The sequence below is a fragment of the Heloderma suspectum genome, chromosome 13 (assembly GCF_057233095.1).
Source record: "Heloderma suspectum isolate Gila_16-S chromosome 13, 16-S_ref, whole genome shotgun sequence".
Taxonomy (NCBI): Eukaryota; Metazoa; Chordata; class Lepidosauria; order Squamata; family Helodermatidae; genus Heloderma; species Heloderma suspectum.
In genome coordinates, this window is record NC_139470.1 from 12,113,523 (window position 1) to 12,139,942 (window position 26,420).

A 26,420-nucleotide genomic window follows, 5' to 3' on the forward strand; every position below is an offset into this window, starting at 1 on the left:
CCCCAAATGCCTGCCTGAACAGCCACGTTTTTAATGCACGACGGAAGCTCATTAAAGAGGGGGCATGACGGAGTTCCCTAGGGAGGGAGTTCCACAGAGTGGGGGCCATTATGGAAAAGGCCCTCTCCCTCGTCCCCACCAGTCTAGCTGTCCTGGCTGATGGGACAGAGAGAAGGCCATCCGAGGCTGATCTCGTTAAGCGGCCTGTCTGGTGCTGCTGAAGGCGCTCCTTAAGATAGGCTGGGCCAGAACCATATAGGGTTTTAAAGGTCAAAACCAACACCTTGAATTTGGCCCGGAAAACAACTGGTAACCAGTGCAACTCCTTCAGCACTGGAGTGATGTGATCTCGCCGGTGGCTGCCTTTAATCAGGCGAGCCGCCGCATTCTGTACCAGCTGCAGCTTCCGAACCGTCTTCAAGGGTAACCCCACGTAGAGCGCATTACAGTAGTCTAAACAAGAGGAGACCAGGGCATGTACTACCGATGGGAGCAGATGGTCGGGAAGGAAGGGGCGCAGCCGTCGTATCAGATGGAGTTGATACAGCGCTGTCCGGCTAACAGCTGACACCTGAGCCTCCATGGACAGCTGGGAGTCCAAAATGACCCCCAGGCTGCGGACCTGGTCTTTCAAGGGTAGCCGTACCCCCAAATGTGGTTTTATTTGCTTTTGCAGTGGAGCGTGTGTGCCAGCTTTTATTTTCTGTGCATGTGGAGGGTGGCTCTTGACAACCTGTTTCCTGTTCATATAATCGTGATGCTTGTCAGGGCCTACAATCTTCATTGTTGTCATTTACATTTCTATACCGCCCCGGCAGCTGACGCTCTCTGGGCGGTTCACAAAACTCAAAACCATAAAATGCAACAATATAGTAAAGCATAACATCAAAACCTCTAAAAGTTTTAAAACAGAATAAAACCTCGGTACATCTGATGCATGTACCATTCTTAGATTGCATTTTATGTTCTGCAAAGCAGACGTACGCATCATAGGTGGCCATGGCAGTCCATTGGAAGAAATCCAAAAGTGACAGTAGGGGAATGCCTTAATTGGGATCAACTAATAGTAGGACCTGAGTACCTTCCCCACCTGTTCTTTAAACCAACTCAAACAATGACCTGGTTCACACATCACAACCAACTATGGGTTAAACAACCCAGAGTTTGGGCCACACAGGAGTGAGTGAGTGAGCGTGCTTCCGTCTGCCTGCTCGCCACCTCCAGCTCACTTCTGGTTTTGTAAACTACCTGGATTGTTCATTGTGACGTGAAAATCTGGAATTCTGGGTTGTTGATGGGGAAACAACCCAGAACTTTAACCTATGGTTTGTTGTTGGATTAGAACTCTAGGTTGCTTCCCCCTTAACAATCCAGATAGTTCCGGGTTCGCACATCACAACAAACAACCCAGGAATGGACGTTCCGGGGTTGTTTAGAAAAGGGGAAATGAAGCAGTTCCCAGCAACCCATGGGTTAAACAACATGGGTTACATGCAAACCAGGTCAATGCATTTAACGAAGTTAACCTGACATGTTTTTCTTTTGAAGGTGAGCCAAATCGGTTCCATCTTATGAAGAACTTAGACAAAAACTCATTTGAAATATCACATCAGAGTGGCAGGAATGACTTTGTGCCTTAACAAAAGAGACCCTTTTTCATATTCATATTTGGCCTGATAACTGTAACAGCTGTAAGAGCTGCAGCTTGTCAGCCTGGTTGGAATATGGAACTGGGGCGGGACCATTTTGAGAGCGTGCTGGCAAGCTGTTGATCCACCGCACTGTTTCAATTAAATTCTCTGCTTCAGGAGGCAGGGAATTTTGTACCATTTTCCCCTCCCCTATCCGTAGAACTGTGTTGCTTGGCTTCTTCAGTGTTTTAGCAGGATAAAAGTCTCCAGAGAAGGTAGCTGTACCAATAGTTCAGCAAACTGTAATGATTAACGGTTCAGGTGAACCTGCATTCTAAACATGCATTTACACAAGTTTAATTGCCACAGTTCTCCCTGAAAGAATTCTAGGAATTATCGTTTTGCGAGCGTGCCGAGAATGTTCATTAGGGTGCATAGAACTCAACGTATTTTGAACAGCACAAGCCCAAAGAGGAAGCCCACACTTACCTGGACTACACGTAACAACAACCCAGGTTATGGATTGAATATGGGTTGTTGTTGAATTGTGGGTTGTCATTATGTGAACCCTGAACTATGGTTTAGCCATGGGTTGTTAAACATGAACAGCCCTGGAAGAGAACACATGGTGTGTTATTGGGTTATGAACTCTGGGTTGTTCATGGTTATCACATGGGTTTGCACATAATGACAAGCCATGATTCAGCGACAACCCATGATTCAACCTGCACTCTGGGTTGTCGTTAACATGCGAACCAGGTCACTGTGGGTTGTTGTTTGTCTAGAGATGCAATCTTCTCTCCAAGATTTGAGCTCTGGGAGAAATCGGTGCTATGTTATTTATGTGTCTGCAGCAGAAGCCATCTGTTCACAGCACAGATTGGCTAGGAACCAGGGACATCACAAGTCCACCTCTGCCCTCCTCCCCAAAGTAGTTTTACAATAGGCAGGCTAAGACAGGCTACTGAATTGGTGTTTGATATGCCACCTGTTACATTTGCCAAAATCCTTGTGATGGTGGGGGGTGGGGTGGGGCGAGCCAGGCTCTGCCTCTTGGAGAGAGATAAAAACACACAGGTCAGGGGACTGGAAACAGAGCCCTATGAAGAGAGACTGAAAGAACTGGGTAAGTTTAGCCTTGAGAAGAGAAGACTGAGGGGAGATATGATAGCGCTCTTCAAGTACTTGAAAGGTTGTCACAGAGAGGAAGCCCGGGATCTCTTCTCAATCATCCCAGAGTGCAATACGACAATGGAAACAATTCCCTAGGGAGGTGGTGGGCTCTCCCACATTGGAGGCATTCAAGACGAGGGTGGACAGCCACCTGTCAGGGATGCTCTGACTTGGATTCCTGCATTGAGCAGGGGGTTGGACTCGATGGCCTTGTAGGCCCCTTCCAACCCTACTTTTCTATGATTCTATGGGTCCTGACCTGCACATATGTTTGGATAACCTTTTACAGATTCATAGCACCCCTTCTTCGAAAACACCAACTCAGGTGTTGAGTTGGCTAGCATACCAGCTGTTCAGGTGATTGACTTGCCCTCCTATTTCCTTTCGCCCACCTGCCCACCCCACCCTACCTTACCCCCGAAAAAAATCTTGGGAGGGGAGGAGAAATTCTTCTTTAATTCTGCACAGCCAACACTCTGGCAGATCATTTCTCAACTAGTATTTGTCATCTAGACTTATCTGACCCATGCATCATTTTGCACGTAAGCCCTCTGTGAGGTTCCCTCCACCCTGCCTGCCAAACTGATTTCCACTTTCCCTTTCCCCCTGCTGCTACAGTGATCCTCAACATTCCAAAACCAGCCCTTCCTCTTCAGCAACTGGGATGTTTGTGAACGTTCCATGACATTGCAACAGTTTGGCCGGTGGCTGGAAGAGGAAGAGAGTGGAGGGCTGACAGGTGACAAGTAGCCATTTTCCACTGCCCCCTTCCACTCTGCTTCCAAGTGTTTATTATCTTTAACTGTCCATAAAGAAAGTTGTATTATAATCGTTTTGGAACTTATGCGCTAGGCCTTGGCTATCCGGGCAGGGGTGTACCGAATCATAAAATGGATAGTATCGCATTTTGGATTTGTGCCAGAATCTGTTATGTGAAGCCATAGACTTCTGCATTAGGAGAGAACTTTAGCTCCATGCTGACAGCAGGGCCTCTGGTTTGTTAGTATGTAATACGGTATTTTGAGGGTGAACCGTTTGCCTGTTCTGGAATAGGGCAGCTATATCCATAAATACTGAGTTGGCAACCTGCAGCTGTTGATGGCGTGACACGCTATGTATTTAAGCTGAAACGCCATGAATGGCGAATGCCAGAGGTTTGTGCAGTTCATCACTGAGTGAGTTCATTTGTTTTCTGTTTGGGCATTTTGTAAACAGCTTTTCTTCCTGAAGGCGCTCAAAGCAAGTTTAAAAACAAACACAATAGAAGTCAACAGAAGAAACAAATGACAGCAAGCAAAAAAACCCACCACCACCAAGATCAGACCTCACAAAATCGTAAAAGGGGAACTACGTTATCCCTCCAAAGGTTCATGGTCAGAGAGGAGAAAGCCCAGAGGTGGGGAGTGGGGAACACGAGAGAAATGGGGGAAAAACAGGGGAAAATAGGGGAAATCTATTTTTTCAGGGACGTTTTTGTCTGAGGAGAAGTTGAGGAGGGAAAAAATGGCTTTTAAAATTGTTCTGTTTTGCCCGTTTTTTTCCCCTCGGGTCTTCACATTCATGATGGGGTCTATGGTCTCTCTTCCCCCTTTTATTTTATCTTCACAACAACCCCGTGAGGTAGATTAGGCTGAGAGGTGATGAGTAGCCCACTATTACACAGTGAGCTTCGCAGCTGGGTGGTCATTTGAACCTGTTATCCAGCACTCTCTTATCTACTATGCCATACTGGTTCGTGAACTCCTCTCCTCTACCATAGCGGTCAGGAACTCTCCATGTTTTTCCTTCCCCCCACTCTCCCTGAATAGCAAACTTTCTCTGTCTCCTCATCCTTCAAGACTGCCAGTTTGCAACATCCCCCAGAACATGCTTTTATTTACCTTAACGCCCCCCCCCCCAGTATTCTAAACCAGGGGTCTGCAACCTTTTTGGACTCATGAGGACACTTGGGAATTTGAGAAACTGCAGTGGGCACCACCACAAAATGGCTAATTGGTGGATCGTTGCTTTAACCTCTACCTGTCATGTCTATGGATCTTAGGCTGCATCTTATTCAGCAAAAATGTTTGTTTCGTGTCTATTGGACACTGCACCATCTCCTTAATAAGGGATTGTCTAATTCAGCTAATTGCAGGCAGTGCGATACAGCTAATGCTTCTTTTAAACATACATTTTGGACATGTCCAGTAATTGCTTCTTTTGAGGAGGAGGTTATTACAGGGATAAATGTTGTATTGGAACAGTCTTTAATATGCACAGCCTTTTTTGATGCACAGGCTTTTTTGAATTGTTTACTTGCTTCCTGGAAATCAACAAATGGTCAGTGTCAGTGGATTCGCTGTGCCCTTTTGACCACTAAAAGATATTGCAACATGGGAAGGATAAATGCTCACCTCCTATAATGCAATGGATTAAGGACCTAACAACACTTTCAGTATTTGAATGGGTGGTATATAGACACCACCTCTGACTAGATGAGAACATAAGAAGAGCCCTGCTGGATCAGACCAAGGGTCCATCTAGTCCAGCATTCTGTTCACACAGTGGCTAGCTAGCTGCCCACAGGAAACCCACAAGCAGGACATGAGTGCAACAGCACCCTCCCACCCATGGGTGGGATAGACTCGTTGCCTCTGGTACTGGAGGTAACACATAGCCATCCAGATTAGTAGCCATTGAGAGCCTTTTCCTCCAGGAATTTTCCCAACCCCCTTTTAAAGCCATCCAAATGGGTGGCCATCACTATGTCCTGTGGTAGCGAATTCCATAGCTTAACTATGTGCTGTGTGAAGAAGTCCTTCCTTTGATCTGTCCTGAATCTCCCACCCATCAGCTTCATGGGATGACCCTATCGGGTTCTAGTATTTTGAAAGAGGGAGAAAAATGTCTCCCTCTCCACATTACTTACTTAGATATCTGGTCCGCTTTTGTTTCTATCATTGTTAGAACGTTGCATGCATTTCATATGTATTCGTTGCTGTGAATGTATACAAATCCATGTACATATATTTAAAATATTAATAATTTTAAAAATGTTTTGTGGGTGCCTGCTGGCTCCATGTTGGGGACCCTCTCACGGGTGCCGTTGGAGGTGCCAGCAGGCTGTTGGGGACTCCTGTTCTAGTCCAGACTTCATCAACTTGCTGTCCTCCTGATGCGGTTAGACTCCCAACTTGCTTCAGCCCCTGGCAGCATGGCTTGTCGTCAGGGAAGATGGGAGCACCAACAGCATATGGAGATCTATAGTTTCCCCGACCCTGTGTTGGTGCTTATAGAAAGATGCCATTCACACTTTATGTGTTCATAGAACCATAGGGTTGGAAGGGGCCTACAAGACCATCGAGTCCAACCCCCTGCTCAGCGCAGGAAGCCTGATTCCCAGGCAGTTCCCCATCCAAGTACTAACCAGGGCTGACCCTGCTTAGCTTCCGAGATTAGACGAGATCAGGCACATCCAGCCTCTCTAAGTGAATGGTGTTCTCTTCTTAGCTGAATCCCAAAGAATGGCAACTGGTTCTTTAAAACCTCTGTGTTCTTCTCAGCTGCCTTGCGCGCCATTTTGGGGTGTAAAGTTGGGATATAAATTAATTAAATACATAACTAAATTCACCCTAACCAAGTTTAAGCAAAGTAGTTCTTCTCTTCCACCACCCCTAAGGGCAAAAATAGGGATTGCATTTACTGGGGGGGGGGGGGCAGAAAAACCTATAAACGCAGCAAACTCACTCTCCAAGCGGCAGTTCTTACATTGCTAAAACGGCACCATCCATGCAGAAGAGGGAGGTATCAGCAGGCTTGGGGGACCCTGAAGGTTTGTGGAAGTACCCACCCCGCATTACATTTAGACAAAAAAACACACCAAAAAAAACCGTAATAGGAGGCGAGGAAACCCAAAACGTCCCAGTGAGAACTGAACGTGCTCAGTGACCACAGAATATTGGGAATATGTTGCGGTTATGGTGGAAAGAACAGGAGAACAGAGAAAGGGAACAGAATGGAGTTTCCTGGAATTAGGTGTAGCTATTTGGCTGGCACCCTGAGTGGAGAGCATTCCATTCTGCAACATTTTGTTGCAGGTCCTGATGGTAGCCTGTTGTTTTATGTACTCATCACCTACTCATCCAGTAGGATTAAGGTATTGCAGTAACAGTACTAGCACATATATGGGACTCTGGGTAGAATTCATGCCTGTTTGATTTGGTTCCCACACCCACTCTTTACATCGATTGGTAATAACAGTTTATGGATTGGTATTTATAAACTGTAAGTGGTCCCCCTCTCTTCCTGGAGGCTTTGAAACAAAAACGCCAGTTTTTGTAGCCGTTCTGTTTCCATTTTGTAACCCATCAGATTGGTCTGCGTACACCCCCCCCCCCCAGCCTTCGATCATCCATCCTCCCCAGCGTATGTGTTACTTTTACTGGAACAGTAGTTTACAAAACCTCAGAGGGCTGCATTAACCTAGAAACAGTTAAGCCTTTTAATATCTTTGTTACGTAGAGCTAGGAATACCCAAGAGGAATAGAGGCATAATGGCTCAGCGCTATTGAAGGTAGACGTGCAGAACTGAACCACCCAGTAAACTCTGCATTAAAATTTTTGGCACCCATGTAGTATTCTTGTTTTCTAAGCCCTTAATGATTCAATCTCCCTTCTTTCTCTCTCTCTTCCCGCTTCCAGTTATATGTGTGAGGCCTGTATGGGAAAGTTTTCTTGCTTCTTATCTCCAGGAAAGAAAATGGATTATGAGATATGAGGGTCGTATTGAAGGTTCAACATCAAAAGGTTCGCTTAAGGCGCAATCCTATGCACGTTTAGACAAGCATGCTGGGAGTTGTAGGACTTTTTTCTGTCTAAACGTGCATAGGATTGCATCATTAGGCATTTTATTATGTTTAGGGGTATATAAATATCACAAATAAATAAATAAATGAAGTGAAATGTAGCGACTATCATGGTCTTCTCTTCCCGTACCGCTTTTCAGTTAGGCAACAGTTTTGTTTTTGTTTTCCCTTGTTTAAATTCAAAACCTCTCTGAGGAAAAAATAACCATGTGTGTTTTTCTTTTTAGGAAATGGCCAACTCTGTTTACTTGGTTATGGAGGTGAGTAATGTTTTGATATTATCTCCAGGGTTTCGCTGGGATGTTAAGATCACTCTTAGTTGCGTTTCGATGCTCCCCTTCCTTCAAGGAGCACATACAAAGTTCTCTGCCCCACCATTTATTCTCACAACAACCCTGCGAGGTAGAGATGGCAATTGGCTTAACATTCCCTAGTGAACATCATGGCTGGATGGGGATTTCAACCAAAACATCAGAAGGGAGAGCAACAGGGGAGACTTGAAGTTCCTTATCTGCAGGTACCACCTGGACAGCAGACAGGGCAGGTTTACAGGTCACCTGGTCACAGTCTTCCCCAGTGAGGTGTATCTTATCTCTCTTATTTATTTTATTTTATTTTATTTTTATTTTATTTTATTTTATTTCATTTCTATACCGCCCAATAGCCGAAGCTCTCTGGGCGGTTCACAAAAACTAAAACCAAACAACACACAATAAAACAATTTAAAATATATAGAACATTAAAACCACAATATAACAATACAACCACAATAAAACCTAGCAGCAGTACAGGAGTTTAAAATACAGATTTAAAACAGCAAAGATAAAAATTTAGAAAGCTAAAATGCCTGGGAAAATAAAAAGGTCTTCACCTGGCGCCGAAAGGAGTACAATGTAGGCGCCAGGCGAACCTCACTAGGGAGCTCGTTCCAGAGCCGGGGTGCCACAACAGAAAAAGCCCTCCTCCTAGTAGCCACCCGCCTCACTTCCTTTGGCAGGGGCTCACGGAGAAGGGCCGCTGATGATGATCTTAAGGTCCGGGCAGGCACATATGGGAGGAGGCGATCCTTCAGGTAACCTGGCCCCCAAGCCGTTAAGGGCTTTGAATGTTAACACCAGCACTTTGAATCGGGCCCGGAAATGGACCGGCAGCCAGTGCAGCTGGAAAAGTACTGGCGTAATATCAGCTTGCAGGCCAGTCCCTGTTAACAATCTTGCTGCCCTATTTTGGACCAGCTGAAGTTTCCGGACCGTTTTCAAAGGCAGCCCCACGTATAACGCATTGCAGTAATCCAGACGAGAAGTTATCAGAGCATGGATAACTGTAGCTAGGCTATCTCTGTCCAGATAAGGGCGTAGTTGGTATACCAGCCTAAGCTGATAAAAAGTGCTCTGTGCCACTGAGTTCACCTGTGCCTCAAGTGACAGTTCTGGATCCAAGAGCACCCCCAAACTACGAACCTGATCCTTTAGGGGGAGTGCAACCCCCTCCAGAACAGGTTGAATATCACCTAGCTGGGCAGACGAACCACCCACTAATCCGTCTTGTCTGGATTGAGTTTCAGTTTATTAGCCCTCATCCAGTCCATTACCATGCCCAGGCACTGGTTCAGAACAGCCACTGCCTCACCTGGTTTTGATGAGAAAGAGAGGTAGAGCTGGGTGTCATCCGCATATTGATGGCACCTCAGCCCACACCTCCGGATAACCTCCCCCAGCGGTTTCATGTAGATGTTAAACAGCATGGGGGATAAAATAGAGCCCTGTGGAACCCCATGGCACAATTGCCATGGCACAGAGCAATAATCCCCCAGCACCACCTTCTGGAATCGGCCATCCAAGTAGGAGCGGAACCACTGTAGTGCAGTGCCTCCAACTCCCAACCCAGACAACCTATCCAGAAGGATACCATGGTCAATGGTATCGAAAGCCGCTGAGAGGTCCAGGAGAATCAACAGGGTCGCACTCCCCCTGTCCCTCTCCCGGCAGAGGTCATCCCACAGGGCGACCAAGGCAGTTTCCATTCCAAAACCAGGCCTGAAGCCCGATTGAAATGGATCTAGATAATCCGTTTCATTCAACAGTGCCTGGAGCTGTCCTACAACCACCCGCTCAAGCACCTTGCCCAGGAAGGGGATGTTGGCCACTGGCCTATAATTGTTAACATCCTCTGGGTCCAGGTTAGGCTTTTTCAGGAGTGGTCTAATTACTGCCTCTTTTAAAGCGGCAGGCACCACTCCCTCTCTCAAGGAGGAATTTACCACCTCCTGGACCCAGCTGGACAACCCCTCCTTGTTTGATTTAATAAGCCACGAAGGGCAAGGGTCAAGCACACAAGTGGTCGATCGGACTTGGCCAAGCACCTTGTCTGCATCCTCAGGCCTCAGTAACTGAAACTCATCCAATAAAACTGGACCAGACGGTGCTCTGAACGCCTCTACCAATGGAACTGCATTAATGGTGGTGTCCAATTCATGACGAATCTGAGCGACTTTATCCTCAAAGTGCCGCGCAAACTTGTCACAGCGTGCTACCGTGGGTTCCACCGTCTCTCTCCCTGGCCCAGAATGTAACAGGCCGCGAACCACTCGGAAAAGCTCCGCTGGACAACACTGAGAAGATGCAATGCTGGTGGAAAAGAACTGCCTCTTTGCCACCCTCACCGCCACAGAGTAGGCTTGATAGTGGGCTCTTACCTGTGTTCGGTCAGACTCAGCACGAGTTTTCCTCCACCTGCGTTCCAGCCGTCTCCCCTCTTGCTTCATTGCCCTCAGCTCAGGTGTATACCAAGGAGCTGGCCGGGCTCTGCTCAGAGGGAGAGGGCACTTGGGCGCGATCGTGTCAACCGCCCGAGTCATCTCTGCATTCCACAGAGCGACCTGGGCTTCGACAGGAGCACCAGCCATACCAGCAGGAAAATCCCCCAGAGCCCTCTGGAATCCATCGGAATCCATTAATCTCTGGGGGCGGACCATTTTAATAGGTCCCCCACCCTTGCAGAGGGGAAAGGCCACCAGAAGTCTAAACCTCAGCAGGAAGTGATCTGACCATGACAAAGGGACAGATGTTAATTCCTCCACTTTCAGATCACCATCCACCTGCCCAGTTGAGAAAACCAGGTCAAGCGTGTGTCCTTTTATATGCGTTGGGCCGATGACATGTTGGGACAGCCCCATGGTTGTCATGGCGGCCATGAAGTCCTGAGCCGCCCCGGATACAGCGGCCTCGGCATGGAAGTTGAGATCCCCCAGGACCATCATCCTGGGGGTCCTCAACACCAAGTCCGAGACCACCTCCGTCAGCTCAGGCAGGGAGTCCGATGGGCAGCGGGGTGGGCGGTACACCAACAGAATCCCTAATCTGTCCCGGGTACCCAACACAAGGTACAGACACTCAAGATCTGCACTCGAATGAGCAGGAAGCCTGGAGAGGGAGATTGAATTCCTATAGACCACAGCAACCCCCCCTCCCCGACCCTCAAGTCAGTGTTGGTGCTGCACCGAGTACCCAGGAGGGCACAGCTGGGAGAGAGTGACCCCTCCCAGTTCCCCCACCCAGGTCTCAGTAATACATGCCAGGTCAGCCCCCTCATCCACAATCAAATCATGGATGAGGGAGGTCTTATTTTGGGCCGACCTGGCATTCAGCAGCAGCACCACCAGACCCGAGGGCAGACTGGTAAGGCTGCCAGGAACCATCAGGTTGGGGGAAGAACCAGAAGAGGGGACAGCTGTAAGGTGTCTAGCCCCTCTTCTCCTCAGCTGGCCTGTTAATCCCCCAATGCCATACCTCCCCCTGCCCGTGACCACAGTTATGGTGGCACCTCCCCCACCCCCTGAGTTGCCCAATAGTCCTCCCAGGCACATATTAAAATATTAAGATATAAAATACACAGCAGTTTAAAATAATATAAAAGAGATAAAAGAGAACAGCAGCTAAGAAGGAGCAGATAGTCCACGTTTGCCCCTTCCCCTTGTCTTTAAAGCTGCTGCCCTCTGCTGCTGCTGCTATTTGCTGCTGGTGTTGTGGCTGCTGGTGTCTCTGGAGAGGCAGGTGGGTAGATCTTCAGGTCCTACGCGACTCCAAGTGCGATGCTAAGTGCGCACTTAGCGTCACACTTGGCACGACGCCGAGGCGCTGCCTCTGGCAGCCCCGCCTTAAGTACCTGTGGGCGGGGGCGGGGGCAGAAGCAGGCTCAGGATCACCCGGTGCAGCTGCTGGCTGGTCCTCCTTCCCCAGGCTCCTTCCCGAGCAGCCTCTGGCAGCCCCACCTTAAGTACCTGTGGGCGGGGGCAGAAGCAGGCTCAGGATCACCCGGTGCAGCTGCTGGCTGGTCCTCCTTCCCCAGGCTCCTTCCCGAGCAGCCTCTGGCAGCCCCACCTTAAGTACCTGTGGGCGGGGGCAGAAGCAGGCTCAGGATCACCCGGTGCAGCTGCTGGCTGGTCCTCCTTCCCCAGGCTCCTTCCTTCTTTAAATGACTGTAATGATTTCTAAATGTGCATATAAATTACTACATACACATTTTATGCAAATCACTGTCCTCTTTTAGGAGGGGTGCTATATAAGGGGCCAACACTAGATGCATAAATTAGCCCATGTCAGAACGGATAGATGTGCGTGTTGCTTCTGGGATTCCCTGTGGTGCAGTCTTGTAAAAGAGTCTAGACTCAGCAGGGTAAAAAGAGAATGAGGTATTTGAAGGCAATATTACCTGAGCTGTTCTATAGTTCCCAGGAGGATGCCTGCTCATTGATCAAGAAAATGTGGATATATCTAATTGTCGGGAAAGTAGGATGTCTGTCACTGAGAAATCTGGCCCTTTTTCAGCTCGCCAGATTTCCACGGCATCCCCAACTCGGCTTGCCTTTGCGAGCTGAGTTGGGGATTTCTTCCTGAAATCTGGGAGCATTTGAGTTTTGTAATTCACGTGAAAGCAATTCGTGCAAATTATACAAATGCTGGTCATAATGTGTGAATTTCCATAAATCGCAGCTGCAATTTACACAAATCACAGCTCCGATATGTGCAAATCATGGTTGCCATTTGTATAATTTGCGCAAAATACGGCCGCAACGTCTACAATTCGTGCGAACTACGGCTGAAGTTTGCATAAATTGTGCACATTGCTGCTGCAACTTGCACAACTTGCGTTTTTCACAAATTAAAAAAAAAAATCAGATATCCACTAACTGGCCCAACTTGATGGAGGGCAAGTCAGGTCAGCTGGTGGGAATGCGAGACAAAGTCCAGGGGGGCAAGCTGATGTACGCTTAGCGAGCCCCGCCCCCCTCCAGGCAGATTCCTCTGACACTTGTACGGGAAAGGCAGGCTATCAATTTTGTGAAATAAATACATGGGGGTTTTTTTAAGTGTAAGAGCACAGTAGGCCTCCAATATTCAGAAAACGATACACTGATCTAGAAAGCAAAACCCCTTCTGTAAGGTAATTGTTGGAAAAGCTTCTTGAGAAGAGATAGGAAGCATCAGCTAATCTATTGCCTGGGTTATTATCTCGGTGCTGGCCTGGCCTCCTAAAGTGAAATGCTCCATGTTTGTTAGAAGGCTTGTACTATTTTTGGTCTCCAGGATCTGTGTATTACTCTTCATCATCCCCTTAAAAAGTAATGGAGAGGAAGGAACAGGATCTGTTCCTGTTGGCTGGACCTGGAAACATGAATATCTCTGCACTGGAGGTGGGCTTGTTACTCTGGCTCCCTTTCCTTAATTGGAAGAAGGCCGGCCTTGCTATTTTCATGCTTCTTGCATTTAATGTCATTCCCCCCCTCAAAAAAAAAAAAATAGAGAAGCTGAAGGGTGGTATATATGAAGGTTATCCTGTTAAGTATAGGTTACCCTGTGAGGAATCTCCTTGCCAGAAAAAGGAAAATCACCTGTTGAACGTCTGCCTGGATTGCCTCCGTTTTAAGCAGGGGTGTTGAACCCTTTTCAGCCCAAGGGCTGCATTTCAGAGAAGCTCTCGGGGGGCCGTGTTCCAGTGGTGGGTGGGGCCAACGATGAAAGGGGAGGGGCCAAAAATACCAGCTTCAAGCTCTGACTGCCAGGAACGAAGCCTTAAGAGAAGCATTTCAACCTTTTAGAACGGGGGGAAATAACTGCACAAATGCTGGGAAACTGGGAAACCACCAAACAATTAGGGAAAGGGGCGGCATCGGGTAAAGGGGCATGGCCATCTGCAGAAGCCCAGTGGGCTGGCGTTTCGGGGTTTTGCATGCAGAAGAATCTTTGGTTACTTCCCGGCATCTCCAGGCAGGGCTGGGAAAGACCCCTGTCTGGCAACCTCTGGCAGTCAGTGTAGTTCAGCCTTCCCCAACACGTCGCCCTCTAGATGTGCTGGACTGCAATTCCCATCATCCCCATGCAGCATGGTTGGGGATGGTGGGAGTTGCATTCCAACATGTCTGGAGAGCACCAGGTTGGACTCCAGATATGTCACTCTGAAATAGCAGATCTCCCCCCTGACACACACCTTTTCAATATAGATCTCCTTGGTTGTTTTAAAATGGTTGGCAATGGTCCTGCAATTCAAAGCCCGATCGTTTAGACAGGAAATAACCAGAAATCTGTTTTTGACACTTGTTTGCAGAGTCCCGCTGAAATGTAATTTTGCTCGTTCTGTTTCTTAACATGAAAGGGCAGGGGGAACCCCTCAATTCAACTGACCTGCTTATGAATGTCTCTCTCTCTTTCCCCCCACTCTCTCCTAGTACTGCAATGGTGGTGATCTGGCAGATTACTTGCACAGTAAGTATCACCCTCACTGTCTAGTGTTTTTACAAAAGATAAATGTTGTATTCAAATGTTTGCAACGAGAATATGGCACCTTGTGATATGTAACCTGCCCAGCGATTGTGGCAAAATTTGTGCACACTGCTTTTGCTGTTGCTGTCTTTTTGGGTGGGTGGGGCCTTTTATTGGCTTCTGGCTTTTCCTGAGGTCTCTAGTTTGGGGGATCGAGAACACTGTGGTGGTGTTCCAGGGCTGGCTCGCACTTTGCCCCATCCCTAGGCTGGAGGTGGCATGGCAATGCCGGGCTCTCCTACTGTTTCGCTGGTTTGGAGAAACACTGTGGAAATGAGGAGGTTTAGATAGTAGGCACCATACCAACAGTAAGGTCCGCTGCGTGGAACACGGCTGCAACAGAAGTATTTTTCTGTGGCTTCCGCCTGGAGGCCATAATGTATGAAGTGCCCCGAGACCTAGTTCTCAGGGAGGGGATGGTGGGTAAACCTGTTTCTGAGCTGTCCTGGTTTGCACTGCAGGTGCCTGCAAACCATTTTGAAATATAAACAAATCCTTGCACGTAGACAACTAGTATGTCAGGGGGAAAGGGGCTTGGCTTACATGCCAGCTTTCTAATTGCAGGGGGTTTGTTTATTTATGGTACGGAGGAGAGCAGTTAAGTCGAGTGTCGACAATAAGGAGAGCGCACCCTCCTGCATCCTGGTGCCCTGCAGATGCCATGGACTACATGTCCCATCATCCCCTGGAGTTGGTGTCCAAGGCATCTGCAGGGTACCAGGTTGGGAAAGGCTGCCATAGCCTCTTTGCTTTTTTGTGTTGCGAAAGCAATCTGGCGCAGAACTATTTCGTGGTGAGGCAGACTTGACCTGGCGACTTTTCTTACGCCTTTTTGGAATGACTTCCCCGGCACATATTTTCTCAAGCCCTTCAAAGGTGTATATATAATCTGGGTCAGTAATGACTGATCAGGGTGGGGTGACTTTCCGCAGTGCCGTTCTGTTTATAGGGCTCTTGCAATTAAAGGGTTTCTTTGCTCCTTTGATTTGTTTTGACTGCCACCACCGCCTCAGGCAAGGCTTGGCAATTGAAGCTCACCGAATGAAGGAAAGGAGGAAGGTGTTTGTCTGTCCCCAATGACAACTTGCCCTTTATCTTATTTTTTTAATCTTGCAAAAACAAAAACTCCTAACCCCAATTTCTGCAGCCCACCCCCTGTTTTGGGGAGGAGATGGAGCTGTAGGGCTCTTCCTCCTTGCAACGATTTCTACCTATTCCTTTAAAAAAACAAATTGAAACACTATCTTGTCATAGTGGCACCAGGGTCCCAGTGATCTGGGACAGGACAGGGCCTGGATTACTTTTCGGTTCTGGACCCTCTGTTCTTTTTTTCTTTTCTGTTTTTTCTTTTCTTTTCAGGCTTAACTTGGTCACAACTAGTCACTGCCAGTTCCGCTTCCTCCCTTCTCATTTATTTGCCCTGGTTTCCCTGCATACCCTGTCTCTTGGGCCCATTTCTCTCCATCCCCCACAGCCCTTTTGCTTGCAGTAGCTGACATCTGTGCAGCCATTTTTGTCTGGACAGGAAATTGTGTGTGTGTGTGTGCGCGTGCGCGCACACGTACACACATACTTTGATTGGAGGTGACCTCATTCTCTGTGGTCACGTTCTCGCTTTCCACAGTGAAATAGCTGGCCAGGTTGGGAAGCACTCTGTGAAACAGCAGTCATAGAGAAGCCAGACTGTTTGGTTGCTGGGTATCTTTTTACTCATGCTCCACAGCTAGGCTTACCAGATGTGCCATACAGGAAGGGGAGGGAGCGACTAGGGAACAGGTGTGTGCATGTGAGTATGTATATTCGGCAGGAAGGAGAGAAAAGGATCAGAGGGAAACCAGGTAGGAGAAACCAGGGCTCTCAATTTCTCTCTCTTTCCCCATCTCCCAAGGAATTTAAAAGCATTGTGCCAGTTTCTGGGTTGCAGCCTGGCTACAGTATCCATGAAATGCATCCTGTCTGCCTGATTAAACAGACTAGTCCTCATGACTCTAGGGGCGGCGCAAGCCATTTTGCTGCCTGAAGCGAAAGACAAGACAGTGCTCCCTCGCTCCCAGTTCCACCCACAGAAGCTGACTGGATTGTCAGTTGAATTTTACTTCAACACTCACATGGGGACAGTGTCCTCCACTACACCTGAGTGTAGCAGGCAGCCCAAGAAGCATAAGGCAGGCCACCTTGTTACTCCCCCTCCTCAGTATTTGCTGCCTGAGGCACTTGCTCTCACTGTACCTCATGGTAGGGCTGGCCCTGCCTGACTCCTACCCTTTTCACACGTGCACTGAGAAGGATTCAGAAGGGTGTGGGTGAACTGAGTGGGCTTTTAACGTTTTTTACCTTTCTTGTGCAATCATTAACTGTTATTTTCCAGGAAGCCTTTGGCACAGTGTCCCTGGTTCCTTTACTGTAGCTAGGCCTAACTACATGTAGCTGAAATAAACACGTACATTCTCCCGCTATTTACCTCTGCCTCCATTGCCCACCCCTTTCTCTGTTTCCTCCTGTCAGGGTTCCCTTTATGACGTGCACCCCCTGAGCAACTCCTTAAGGATCTCTTGCCTCCTTAAAAGTCCCACCTTCCTTCTTTTCTCCTTTCCAGTAATGTCCTCCTTAAAAGTCCCACCTTCCTTCTTTTCTCCTTTCCAGTAATGTGGGGTTTAGGCTGTAGACTTGGGGTGACTGACACTCTAGACACAGGGTTTAACCACAACAGTTTATTGGTAAATTAAAGCAAGCAAATCACAACTAAAGGTATTTACACAATAGAGATGAGTAATACAAAAGGCATTAAAAGAAAATAAAAGCTGCAAAATGCAAGTTACCCTAGCTGTACATAGACTTTTCCAGGCTGCTTCTTCCTGCTCCCTCTTCAGGCTCTGGTCTCCCCATCTCTGCCCTTACTGGTTGTCTTGTTTTCTTTTTCTACCCTTTTCCCTCAAAACCAAAAGTACTGTTTCGAACCTGAAGAAATTGAACTTAACCCGGGAAATGAAACTGAAACTTAATCAGGCAAATGAAACTACTCCTCTGAGGGATACCCCCTGTCAACAAAAACTCCAGGGCTCTAAGCCTGACCCTTTTTCCCTTTGCCTCTGTAGGCTTCAAACCTTCACACCTCCCCTGCGTTGAATTATAGATAGTACATCTGTCTGGGCAGAGGCCTGTCTTGTACTTTTTAAAGGATCATGCATGTAGATGGTGCTACACACACTATCGATTAAGGGCACAGTCCTATCGATTGCACCCTCATTGCTCAGATTCTGCAATTCCTATGCTCTGCCGGGCTGAAGCAGCCATCCCATTTACCACCCCCACCCCCCAAGACAAGAATGCTCATTTCCACTTGGTCTTCTGGTTGGTCTTCTCCTTCCAGTAATTCTCATGGTGATAAAGTTTTGAGCAGATCTGCAGATGTTTGGGATCTGCAAACAGACACCGACCTGCAGTATTTCTGAATTTTTAACTAGCAGCACTTTTGAAGGCCCGGTGAATTTAGAATGCATGTCTTTTCTTCCCTCTTGCTTCCTTTCTAAAAGCATTTAGTTTTGCATGCTAACTAAAAGATTGAAGCTGTCTCTTCGTGTTTGTTAATCTCTTTCTTGGACGGTTTTTGGTCTGCGTTTAAACAAGCAATGTTAATCTAGTTTGTCGTCGTCCTCTTTGTTAATTTTGTGCAAAGTTGATTCGTGGGAGAAAGAAAGGGAAAATTTCCATCAGATGCTTCTTAAAGCTCTTTCATGTTAAACTGCTGGAACCGAAGGATTAAAAAGGCAAATTCGCATTTACCCCAGAGCTAGCATTTAACTTTTTATGAATTATTAGTTCAGATTTGAGTGCAAAGCGTGGAGCAGTCATTCATCTGGTTTAGCAATTGGAATTTGAAGGAGTCTTGGCAGGGTTGTGTGTACTGTGTGCTTAAAAAAAATCAATCAAAATTCTGTGCCAAAGTAATAAATGAAAGTGCCTCAAATTCTACCAAATAAACATAGGGGAGAACATCCACTGTGTCAGGATTCCTTTTGCCCCCACTTAACTTCCAGTGCGGAAACAAACACAGACAAGAGGCTTCAGTCTGCAGATTTTAATCCATTACTTCACAGGGTCATAGAGATGCAAATTCTCAGTGACTCTCAGAGGAAGGTGGTCTCACTAGCCTAACTTAGGGGGGGGAGGTCTCGTGAGGCTTCTAAGCACAGCTTTTCATGCAAGGCTAATGAGGTAGAGTGAGTAAATTCCGCCCCTGCCTTCTCTCTCTTTGCTCTGCGTCTGGGCCTCATATCTATTAAATCATACTCCCCAAACCCCACCTCTCCCTGTTCGCTGTCTCTCACCGGGGGGGGGGCAGGGTGGTGGTGAAGAGTGACCCTCATCCTACATGAGCTGGACCTTTGAAACCTGAGGAGCCTGCCTAGTCATGTCTGGACTAGCCTGGGAAAATACCTCCCCCATTTCTGGTGGTTCTCCTTGAGAATCTGAACTACTATCCCACCCCCTGCGTTCAGAAACACCCCTGACACATTGCAGAGTCCCTTCTGTATGAATCTGCCAAAGCCGTAAGATTGGCCTCAGAGGCCTTGCTGTCTTGATTTGTCACCATTGGAAGTATGATGGGCAAATACAGGGGACAGGGCCTTTTTGGTGGTGGTGGTGACAAAACTCTTGAATGTTTTCCCTGGGGAGATCTGCCAGGCTTCCTCTTATCTCGGTGTTTAGATGGACTTTGGAAATGCATCTATTAGTCTAGGGAATGAATTCTGTATACTGATAGCAGTCCCAATTCTCTGAGTGTAAGAATGCCCCCCCACACACACACACACACATATGCACACAGGGGAAGTATCAACAGGCTGGGAGGAATGCTGAAGTTTGCAGAAGTACAAAACATCTTTAGAGAAAAGCTCTTAGGGGCACCCTCTCCCCTAAGAACAGCCCAGTGGAGACTTGGGATACTCTGAATGCTGGCTGACTGTTGGGGTGGGGGGAACCAGGTAGGGAAGGGTGAATGAGATGGAATATCCTGGAGGAGAGCAGAGGGCATGAGTGACTTGAGAAGAGTACTCTATGCTGCAACATTTTGTTGAAGGTCCTAGTTGTAATTATTATGTCAACAGACAGTATGAAATTACATTTGTTCCTCACAAGAAGCTCCAAAAAGCCATGTAGGTGTAATGTTCTCCCAAGGGGACACACAGACTCTTGGACTATATCTTATCTATCACTGTTCCAACTGGCCCTATTTGCTGGGGGCAGTCCCTGTTTCCTTGTAAAACCCCATCTCTGTCGTTTCATGGCCTTTGGGGGCATACCTTATTAAATCTTTATTAGTGTGAGTTGCTTGAGTGGTCACCTTTCATGGTTCGGCTCCTTTCCCCGGTCGGTCACTGTTGAACCTGAAGTCCTATACACACTCACCTGGGAGTAAGCCACACTAAACTCAGTGGGATTTGCTGCTGAGTAGACACGCATAGGATTTCGCTGTAAACCTACAAAGGAGGAGTGCGTCTTATAGTGGATATGCAGCTAATTCACAACGCGTGAACAATAAGGCATTTATTGGGCCAACCCTACCCTTAGGCCCAGTGAGAGGGCTGTCTCAGGCAGCTAGTTTTGGAGATCCTGAAAAGGCAGCCAGTTGTTAATAACAATAAATGAAATAACTACTCTTCTATTTTTACTGCCAGGGAGGGGGAGATGCACCTGTGGGGTTTTCTGCCTCAGGTGCCAACATAATTTGACCATCCTTCTGCGCCTTAACATGGGAATGGGTGTGTGGGGGGTGCCCTTTTCCTCCTTTCCCTCAGACAGCAAAATGACGACAGCTGGATCTCCCATTGCGGCAGCGGCTGTGTGTGTGTGTGTGTGTGTGTATTATATATATAATTCCTTGATAACATATTGTAAGACGATTACGCTTTCCAAATATATCTTTAATTCAAAGAATTACACACTATCTTGGCTCTTTCAAATTAACTGGAGAGCAAGACTAGTAAACGCGTGAAGCAAATGCAGCTGAGATTTCCATAATGTGTAGTGGTGGGTGAGGGAAAGACTTTGGGCAGCGGTCCTTGGTATGAGGATTGGGGTGTTACAAACGTGTTCCTATTTTCATCCGTGAGACGTGGAAGGGCAATTTTATCTGGAATGTAATGTCTTACTGTCTGACGTTACGGTTATTTTGGGCTCCTGTGTTACCTTATTATCCTGGCATATTTTACCTAGCCTTCAATTCTGTCTGGAGAACCCCTGCATTCTATGATCCAGATGAACAATGCAAGTCGAGCCAATTTGCTTGCTTCTGAGTAATTTATTCATATTCTACCTGTCGTGGCCAGAGGGGAGGGGAGGAGCCCTAGCTTCTGATTGTTCGAATTCTTGTTCAGCTTTTGAAAGGTGCCTACCCACTTTCAAGCTTATCTTTCCATTCATAAGGGCTAGAACCTTACTTAAAAAAACAAAAAAAAAAAAAAACAAGCAGAGATTCTCTGAAGCTTGGCTCACTGCCCAGGACCACATTCAGGGTGTTTTCTACACCAGTGTGGAAATGCACAGCCCTGAATATTGATAGCAAAGGACAAATGGAAATGGTTTGACAGCCTTCTGCATGGCTGTTTTGAAAGATGTGACCAAAAGGAACCTTGATGGTTGTGCATTGCATGCTTGATGTTCATCTGCTCACCCCGCTATGCTTTCTCCCTCCGCTTTCTCTGTTGGGAGAAAGTGAGCCTTAATGGAGTTATGTTTTCTGTAAGGGGCCAGCCAGTCTGCAAAACATGTTCATTCAATGAAACTTTTAACCCTTTTTTCTGAATGCAAAATAGCACTCTTAACAACCGAGAGATTTTTAGAATTAGCAACCTTTATATAGCATGCCAGTAAAGCGAATGCGACTACAGCTGGGATTGTGTTCTCAGCGGCTGGGTGCAGTCGAATGGACTGTACCACTTCATGCTACAGGTGAGGGTTGCCAGTGCTTCCCATGCTGAAAAAAACCAAATAAATCCCTGCAATTAGAAAGCCAGCATATAAAGAAGGACTGTGGCCTAGCCTTTGGGCCCTTTGGCTTCAAACCAGAGGTGCCCCTAACTCCTAGCTTATGCTTCAGGTTGGTCACCGATGAAATAATCAGTTTTTCAACATGCCTAGTGTTGCCCCAGTTCCTAGATTCCGCTGTTGCAGCTTGCAGGCCTAGCCCCACTTCCTCAGTTCTCTGGGCAAGGACCAGGGCCCCCAGTTGCAGGGCACTGGATGGGTTCTGAGTCTTGTAACTCCTGCCCAGCCAGGCTTCTGTTTACTTCACTGCCCAGCTTTTGAGGATGAGCTCAGATGTCAGTCCTTTCACGTGACGGAAGAGGAGCTGTGTTTGCTTGTTGCCAAAATGTTGTCTCCGCATTAGTCATCATGCCTGTGCGCTGAGTGTGCATGTTGGCGAATCTCTCAAGCAGCCCTGAGGGTTGGCATCAGCTCACCTTGCCCTCTCTGAACAGGTGATGCATAGACAACATGTTCCTCTGTGTGCCGCTGACTAGGCTCGCTTTTCGATGGTGTCTGCCCCCACCTCCTTCGTCATCTTTATTTCTGTCTGTCTGATACTGGGAATCCCAAGCTGAAGTGCTGTAAATCTTCCCTCAGAAAGTACCTGCTCATGTATTTCTGATCCAGGGGGAATGTGTATGTTTGGGGACAGGGGTGAGAGAGAGAGAGAGAGAGAGAGAGAGAGAGAGAAACACAGAATTAAAGGCTTAGTTCTCACTGAAGTGGTATACTCATACCTGGACTGTACCACTTCAAACTGCAGGTGGGGTCTGCAAATGCTTCCCAGTACAAATAAATAAATTCTTCTTCTTCTTCTTCTTCTTCTTCTTCTTCTTCTAGTTTATATCCCACCTGTCCGTCAAAAAATGGCAATCATAATAAATAAGAATTGTTATTATTAATAATAACAACATTTCTCAGAAGAAAAAGAAAGACTTAAAGTGACTGACAAGAAAATTCCTTCCCAAATGATTTACATATGGCCCCATCACTACAGGCATTCTTAATGGGGCTCGAAAACCCACTTTTTTAATGGGGCTCGAAAACCCCAATTTCAGGTCGCCCTCAGCTAAGGGTTTGTAGGGCTGCTGGTTTGAAATGGTTTTCGGTTGTTTTCATTAATTTGTAGCGGTGTGGCTGGCTTGTGAATTGTGTCAGTGATACGGTTGTTCTTGTTCTTGTTTGAAATGTGATGTTCTACGTAAGCCATCTTGTGCGGGCTTTGGACTAAACCAGGGGTGAGCGACTTGTAGGCCAAAACATCTGGAGGGCTGTAACTCCCAGCAACCGTAGCCAGTGGTGAGGGATGATGCGGAGTTGTAGGCCAAAACATCAAGAGGGGCACAAGTTGCCCGTCCCTGGCCTAAAAAGTGGCCTAGAAATGTTTAAAATAAAATAATTCCCTCAAGAGTACATAGCCAGCAAGACAGAACTAAGCAGGGGACAGCTGGGACGGGCCTGCCATTAGACTGAGTGAGGCGGCTTATCTTGAATGCCATGAAAATAGGACAAATCGTTAGTTGTTAGATTTTTGTAGTGTGTGTAAGTGAGAGATCTGGATTTTCCACCTCAGAGGGGGACAAAATGTCTTGTGTCAGAAGAGGTGGATACTGTTTCCCCACCTCAGAGGGGGACAAAATGTCTTGTGTCAGAAGAGGTGGATACTGTTTCCCCACTGCTTTTGTGCGAGTGTTGCCTGACCTCACTGAGCCGTGGTGAGGCAAATCAGTGAGGTGTGCACAGGCCCCATGATTACTTTTTGAGGCATTTTGAAATTGTCACCTCTGTCACGTCTCTGAACTCATGCCAAGGCCTGTCACATTCAGTTGCCTGAGGGCCGCCTCTTCTGAAATCAAACGGCCTGAACTCCCGGCGCATGCCGCTCACGAGTTAGGGCTCTCAGCCAATTAAAGAATCTGTAGTCAATTAATCAGCTGCATTTAAACCTTGGGATTTAAATGTTGATTTAGAGAGCCAATGTGGTGAGGTGGCTAGAGTGGCGGAGTAGGACCTGGGTTCAAATTCCCAGTTGGCTGACTGGGCAACCTTGGGCCAATTGCCATTTCTCAGCCAAACCTACCTCACAGGGTTATTGTGAAGATAAAATGGGCAGTGGGGGAGACAAGCCATGCTCACTGCCTTGAACTTAAGAGGGTCCCACGGGGGTCCTGATCGCACACAAGTCTACACGCAAGCAGCACGTCGCTTCAGATGTCTGTGTCAACACGTGGATGTCTGGGGGGCGGGTTGGTAGCAGTGCCCCACTCCGTGGTAATCACATAATGCGCCTTTCATGTGGTTCATGCAGGGAGAAGGCTTGAGTCTAAACAGGTTCTACTTCTTGGACTCAGGGAGCATCAACGTCTTAAAAACTGCAAAAACTATGTAGTATAATACCTTCATTGAGGCGACTCAAAGATGACAAAAAGTGTGCAAGCTTTTGAGATCTTGAGATCTCCTCATCAGGCAAGATATTACAAAAAAGCAGGTTGGCCGAAACAGAGGAGGGAAAGTCTGATTGGATGTTGTAGTCAGGATGTCTGCATAGTCGGAGTCTTAACATGATACGGAAGAGGAGGACGGTTTGCGGACATTCAGGCTGAGCTCTGCCAGGTGATATGATGGTTTAAATTCCAGTGCCCCTAGGATCACCGGGAACAAGGAAGTAGCAGGCAACAGTTGATCCTCCGTTTTCAAAAAGAAATAAATAGATGCAGGATTAGCCCATTTGATCCCATGATGAGGGGAAAACTTTGGGAAATAAGCACAAACGCCTGAGACCCACTTTTGATCTTCAGGTCAAAACAGATATTACTTCATATGCATGTCTAGCAGCTGCATCCTTTCGTTGTTCTGTTTTCAGTTTTACTCTAGAGTAGGTGGAGGATCCAGTTCTTAGAAGCCTCTCTACCCCTCACGCTAGGGTCCTGATCCAGATTGGGGCCCCTGAGCCTACTCTAGAAAATAAGACATAGTTGTTAGGCGCACATTCACAGTAATGTCTGTTTTGGCCCCTATGGGGGCAAATATGGAACAGCGGCTGGGGTACTGAAGAAGGCCTGACAAGACCCAGCTCCAAATCCCTGCTCAGCCATGCACCTCACTGGGTGACCTTGGCGCAGTTAATTATCTTTCAGCCCAACTACCTGAAAGTCTTGTTGTGAGCATAAAAGGAGGGGACGGCGAGAATTGTGTATGCTGCCTTGGATGAAGGGTGGGATAAAAACATAATTAACAGTGGTGCAGTTGAAGTAGAGAGGCCTGTTGTTGGAACAAAAGCTCAACTTTAATATTTTCTGTGCTGTTACACTAACATAACCAGAACCAAGGAACACACCAGTGTATCTTCCACATATTTTTAAGGATTGTATTGTTTTTTGTAAGGATTGTACTGTTTGGGGGGGTTATTTATTTTATAGTCAATTAAATTGTAAATCGTAAATTGCCTTGAACCACGGGAGAGGCAGGATGAAACTGTTTTAAATAAATAATTTGCGCCCCTGCTGATCTTAATTGGCCCTTGCACAGCGTACGTTCATTGCTGCGTTAGATTGTGACAAATGATAGCAGTATTCATCCCGCATACTCATTCTCGACCGTCTATAATCGTGGCTGGTTTCACAACGATTCACCTTCCTTCTGCCACCACTTCCCCTCCCCAGGTATGAGGACACTCAGTGAAGATACCATCCGGCTCTTTCTCCAGCAGATTGCTGGTGCCATGAAGGTGCTACATAGCAAAGGGATAATCCATCGGGATCTGAAACCTCAGAATATCCTCCTTTCTTTCACGGGGGGCAAGAAATCAAACCCCAATAATATCCGCATAAAGATTGGTAAGCACTAGAGCTGTCCACCGATTTTAAATACTTCTAAAGTTCTAAATATCTCACCATGAAACGTATCGATCTGCTTAAATTTCAGATGAGTTTGTAAAAGGCAAAAACCTTAATGTAGGTGTTGTTTTGTTTTGTTTTGAAGGAGGTGAGCCAGTTTGGACAATTTTACTTGGCACAAGCCTTTTGCCTGCGTACACAGCCTGTTCCTCGCCTCCCTTCTCAGTGCACCGCAGTTAAGCCAGGAAGTCTTCAATTAACCATAATTCCCCTTATGTCTAAACTGGGGAACTATGGTTACCAGGTTTGGAACAAGCCAGGATCTTAAACTACAGTTTGAAGTTGTTTTAAGATCCTGGCTTGATCCTGGTACCATAGTTTCCTGGTTTGGACACAACAGGAAATTCTAGTTGGTTAAGCCAGGGAATCTTCCATCATGGAGCATGGAAAAGCGGGGAGGGAAAGGGATGCGTGCATGGGCACAAAGCTCACACATATCTCATCTTATTAAGCCAAGATAGAATAGCCTAAAGTGTGTGGTAGCTTTCTGTGTATTAAGCAATGCTGCCAGAATCTGAATGGCTTCAAAAAGAAAGAAAGAGAAAGAAAGAAAGAAAGAAAGAAAGAAAGAAAGAAAGAAAGAAAGACAACACTTCAGTCTGAAGCCTGCTAATTAAAATTGGTTTCCACTTCTTAATCAACTAAAAGCTTGAACTGATTGATCTATAGGTTAAAGCAGGAGCAGGCTAACGTGAGTCCTGTGTGGTCTATTTATTGATTTTATTCCTTTTTCTAGAAACCTCATGATGTACCAGTGTTGGGTTTTTGTGTTTTTTTTAAGCGAGAGTGCACCATCAGGATCTCTGAACAGCTAAGGCATAGTTAATCTGTGCTAAGTGATCTTGAGCATGCAGTCTTGTTTAGGAAAATAAGAATCCTTGCAGGATCAGACCAAAGTCCATCCAGTCCAGAATTCTTTCAAAGGATCCCAGAAACTAGCAGGCACTTGGTGGTCTGCTGGTGGTCCACCACTGGTCTGTGATCTACCTTTTGGCCAGACCTGGGCTAAGGTGAAGCACCCTCATTAAG

The 26,420-nt window shown here is 46.9% G+C and overlaps 1 protein-coding gene across 5 annotated transcripts in view; it reads left to right on the forward strand.

Annotated features, from left to right (window-relative positions):
- ULK1 (unc-51 like autophagy activating kinase 1) overlaps nucleotides 1-26,420 on the forward strand; it is a 127,503-nt gene that overhangs the window by 24,183 nt on the left and 76,900 nt on the right. For 4 of the 5 annotated variants that reach the window (XM_084820028.1, XM_084820030.1, XM_084820026.1 and 1 more), the window contains exons 4-6: nucleotides 7,876-7,908; nucleotides 14,373-14,409; nucleotides 25,158-25,331. In XM_084820028.1, the coding sequence (XP_084676154.1) occupies nucleotides 7,876-7,908; nucleotides 14,373-14,409; nucleotides 25,158-25,331 (244 nt within the window). The remainder of the gene's footprint in view (nucleotides 1-7,875; nucleotides 7,909-14,372; nucleotides 14,410-25,157; nucleotides 25,332-26,420) is intronic. The other variant, XM_084820029.1, reaches the window with a different exon arrangement.